At 43.6% G+C, this 2,241-nt stretch overlaps 2 protein-coding genes across 2 annotated transcripts in view; one reads left to right on the forward strand and one right to left on the reverse strand.

Moving 5' to 3' along the window:
* The window catches only part of LOC104852345 (heat shock 70 kDa protein 1B), a gene marked incomplete at its 5' end in the record, with an annotated part of 2,455 nt that extends 1,517 nt beyond the window's left edge, over positions 1 to 938 (forward strand). The window contains one exon of the mRNA XM_010609929.1: positions 916 to 938. Coding sequence (XP_010608231.1) covers positions 916 to 938 — 23 coding nt within the window. The remainder of the gene's footprint in view (positions 1 to 915) is intronic.
* Positions 1 to 2,241, reverse strand: part of LOC104852314 (heat shock 70 kDa protein 1-like) — a 13,650-nt gene that overhangs the window by 9,960 nt on the left and 1,449 nt on the right. The window lies entirely within an intron of this gene.

The raw sequence follows: 2,241 nt of genomic DNA on the forward strand, positions 1-2,241 counted from the left end.
TCCCGTCCTTTCCTGGGGTCCCCTCCTCTCCGGGACCCGCCCCGCCATTGCTTAGTGTGTGGTGGGACTGGAGGCGTCTGTCCTGGGGTGAGGGGATGGCCTGGGGTGAAGAGGCGGTGTTGTGGTTAGGAGTCTCGTAGTTTAGGGGAGGGCAAGTTGGTCCTGTGAGGGTGTTTTCCTCCCCTGAAACTGATCCATACCGCCACCTTGTGTACAGGTTTTTGCTTTGTGATTTGATGATTACAACGTTTTACATCTGCCCCCTGTCGTGGAGGTGTATATTAGACCATCCCTTTCATAGGCCTTGTTCCTGCTCTAGGTATTTGGCACTCAAGATTTTAATGTTCCTGTATGAGTTATTTGTGTGTTTGTAAAGTTAAACTGAGCATTTTGTTGTTGAACTATGGAACTTGCTTCTTGACTTTTTCTAATTTTCAGATGAATTTATACTGTCACTATTTCTCTCTCTCTCTCTCTTTTTTTTTTTTTTTTTTTTTTTTTTTTTTTTTTTTATTTTTTTTTTTTTTTTTTTTTGGTATACTTGTCCTCTACCCAAGCCTGTTTTTATTGGTTTTAAAAAATAAATAAACTTTAAAATAATTTGACTGATGGTCTGCCTGTTTTTATATTTTGAGGTCAGAATTTCCTGCACAGGTTGTCTTAAAGTTTCTGAAATTGAGTGGCCTTTTTTCTGAGGTAAGGGCGGGGATGTGGAGAAGTAAGGCTATATTGCAAGGCATTGCAATCCAGTTGTGTTTGCCAAATGCTGACCTTGATTCTGACAAGACTCCCTGGGGCTGGGCGCAGGGCTCTGTGTGATGCTTGCCTAGCCTGGGAAGGGCTAAGTTCAAGCCCTGGGGGGTGGATCTTGCTGTTCTCTGGAACCCTAAAAAGCCGCCTGACTGTGTCCTCCAGGTGGTGAGGGTGTGGACCCGTAAGAATGGCCTGAAAAGAGGGGAAGGGTCCCATGGAAATAACTTGACAGCTGGTACAGGTACAAGCCCTGGCTTCCGGAGTTGGCGTGCTGAACTTTAAGGTGCTCTTAACTACTCTGACGCCTTGCAACTCTCCAAGTGGAAATTTAGGCCATTGCTTGTCTTGTCATTTCTGAAAGGATACCCAGATATAATCTCTTAGGCTTTAAATACTTCTCTGAATGGGCCAGGGATTTAGTTGGTTTGCTGTCTTGCAAGCCCAAGGTCCCGAGTTCGATCCCTGGTACCAAAAAAATTTTTTTTGTACTTTTACATAATCTAAGATGGGTGTGGTGGTGCATGCCTGTAATCCCAGCACTCGGAAGGCTGAGGCAGGAGGATCTCTGTGTTCAAGAACAGCCTGGGCTACATAGTGAGTTCTAGGGTAGTATGAACTACACAGACCCTGTCTCAAAAATAAATACTCCACTGAACATGTCAGGGAGGTTTCACTGGAGAATCTAGTGCCTCAATAATAGCAGAACACTGGGGCCTTCTATGTGTTACTGTTGATTAATGTTCTACATTTTCTTAGGTATTGCTGACTTAACATTAGGGGAACCTAAAAGTTACTAGCATAAAAAAAGTTACTAGCTTAACTAAAGCTACTTAAAGGTTAGTGGAAGAAATCTGGCTGATTTCTGAAACACTGTTTAAACAAAAATGTTTGAACCTGGGTTCCAACTCAACTTAAGGTTTTGTGGTGCAGTCCCAAGTGTACTTAGCTTTGTTTATGTGTGTGTGGTTCTAGGTTGTATTTGTACACTAGGTTTTTTGTTTTGGGGGGGGTTTGAGACAGGGTCTCACAGTGTAGTTGAGACTGAACTGGAACTCACCATGTAACTCAGGCTGGTCTCGAACTCACAGCGATCCTCCTGCCTCAGCCTCCCGAGTGCTGGGATTACAGGCGTGAGCCACCATGCCCGGCCTACACTAGGTTTTATAGTCAGTTATCTCCTTTGACTCTTTTTTAACCCAGGTAAAGAATTTCTTTTTAATATAGAACCAAAAGCACAGGCAGCACAAGCAAAAATAGAAAATAGCATTACATCAAACTAAGGAAACAGTGAAGAGCCAGCCTGCAGATTAGAAGAAAATATTTGCCGAACCAGAAGGGGTTAGTATGCATAATACAGAAGGAGTTCAAGTGATTAAATAGTAAGAAAACAACTGTACTAAGAACCAGTGAAGCCAGGTGTGGTAGTGCACACCTGTAATCCCAGCACTAGGGAGGCTGAGGCAGGAGGATCGCTGTGAGTTCAAGACC

The sequence above is a fragment of the Fukomys damarensis genome, unplaced genomic scaffold, assembly GCF_012274545.1.
Source record: "Fukomys damarensis isolate Sample0158 unplaced genomic scaffold, DMR_v1.0_HiC HiC_scaffold_20, whole genome shotgun sequence".
NCBI lineage: Eukaryota > Metazoa > Chordata > Mammalia > Rodentia > Bathyergidae > Fukomys > Fukomys damarensis.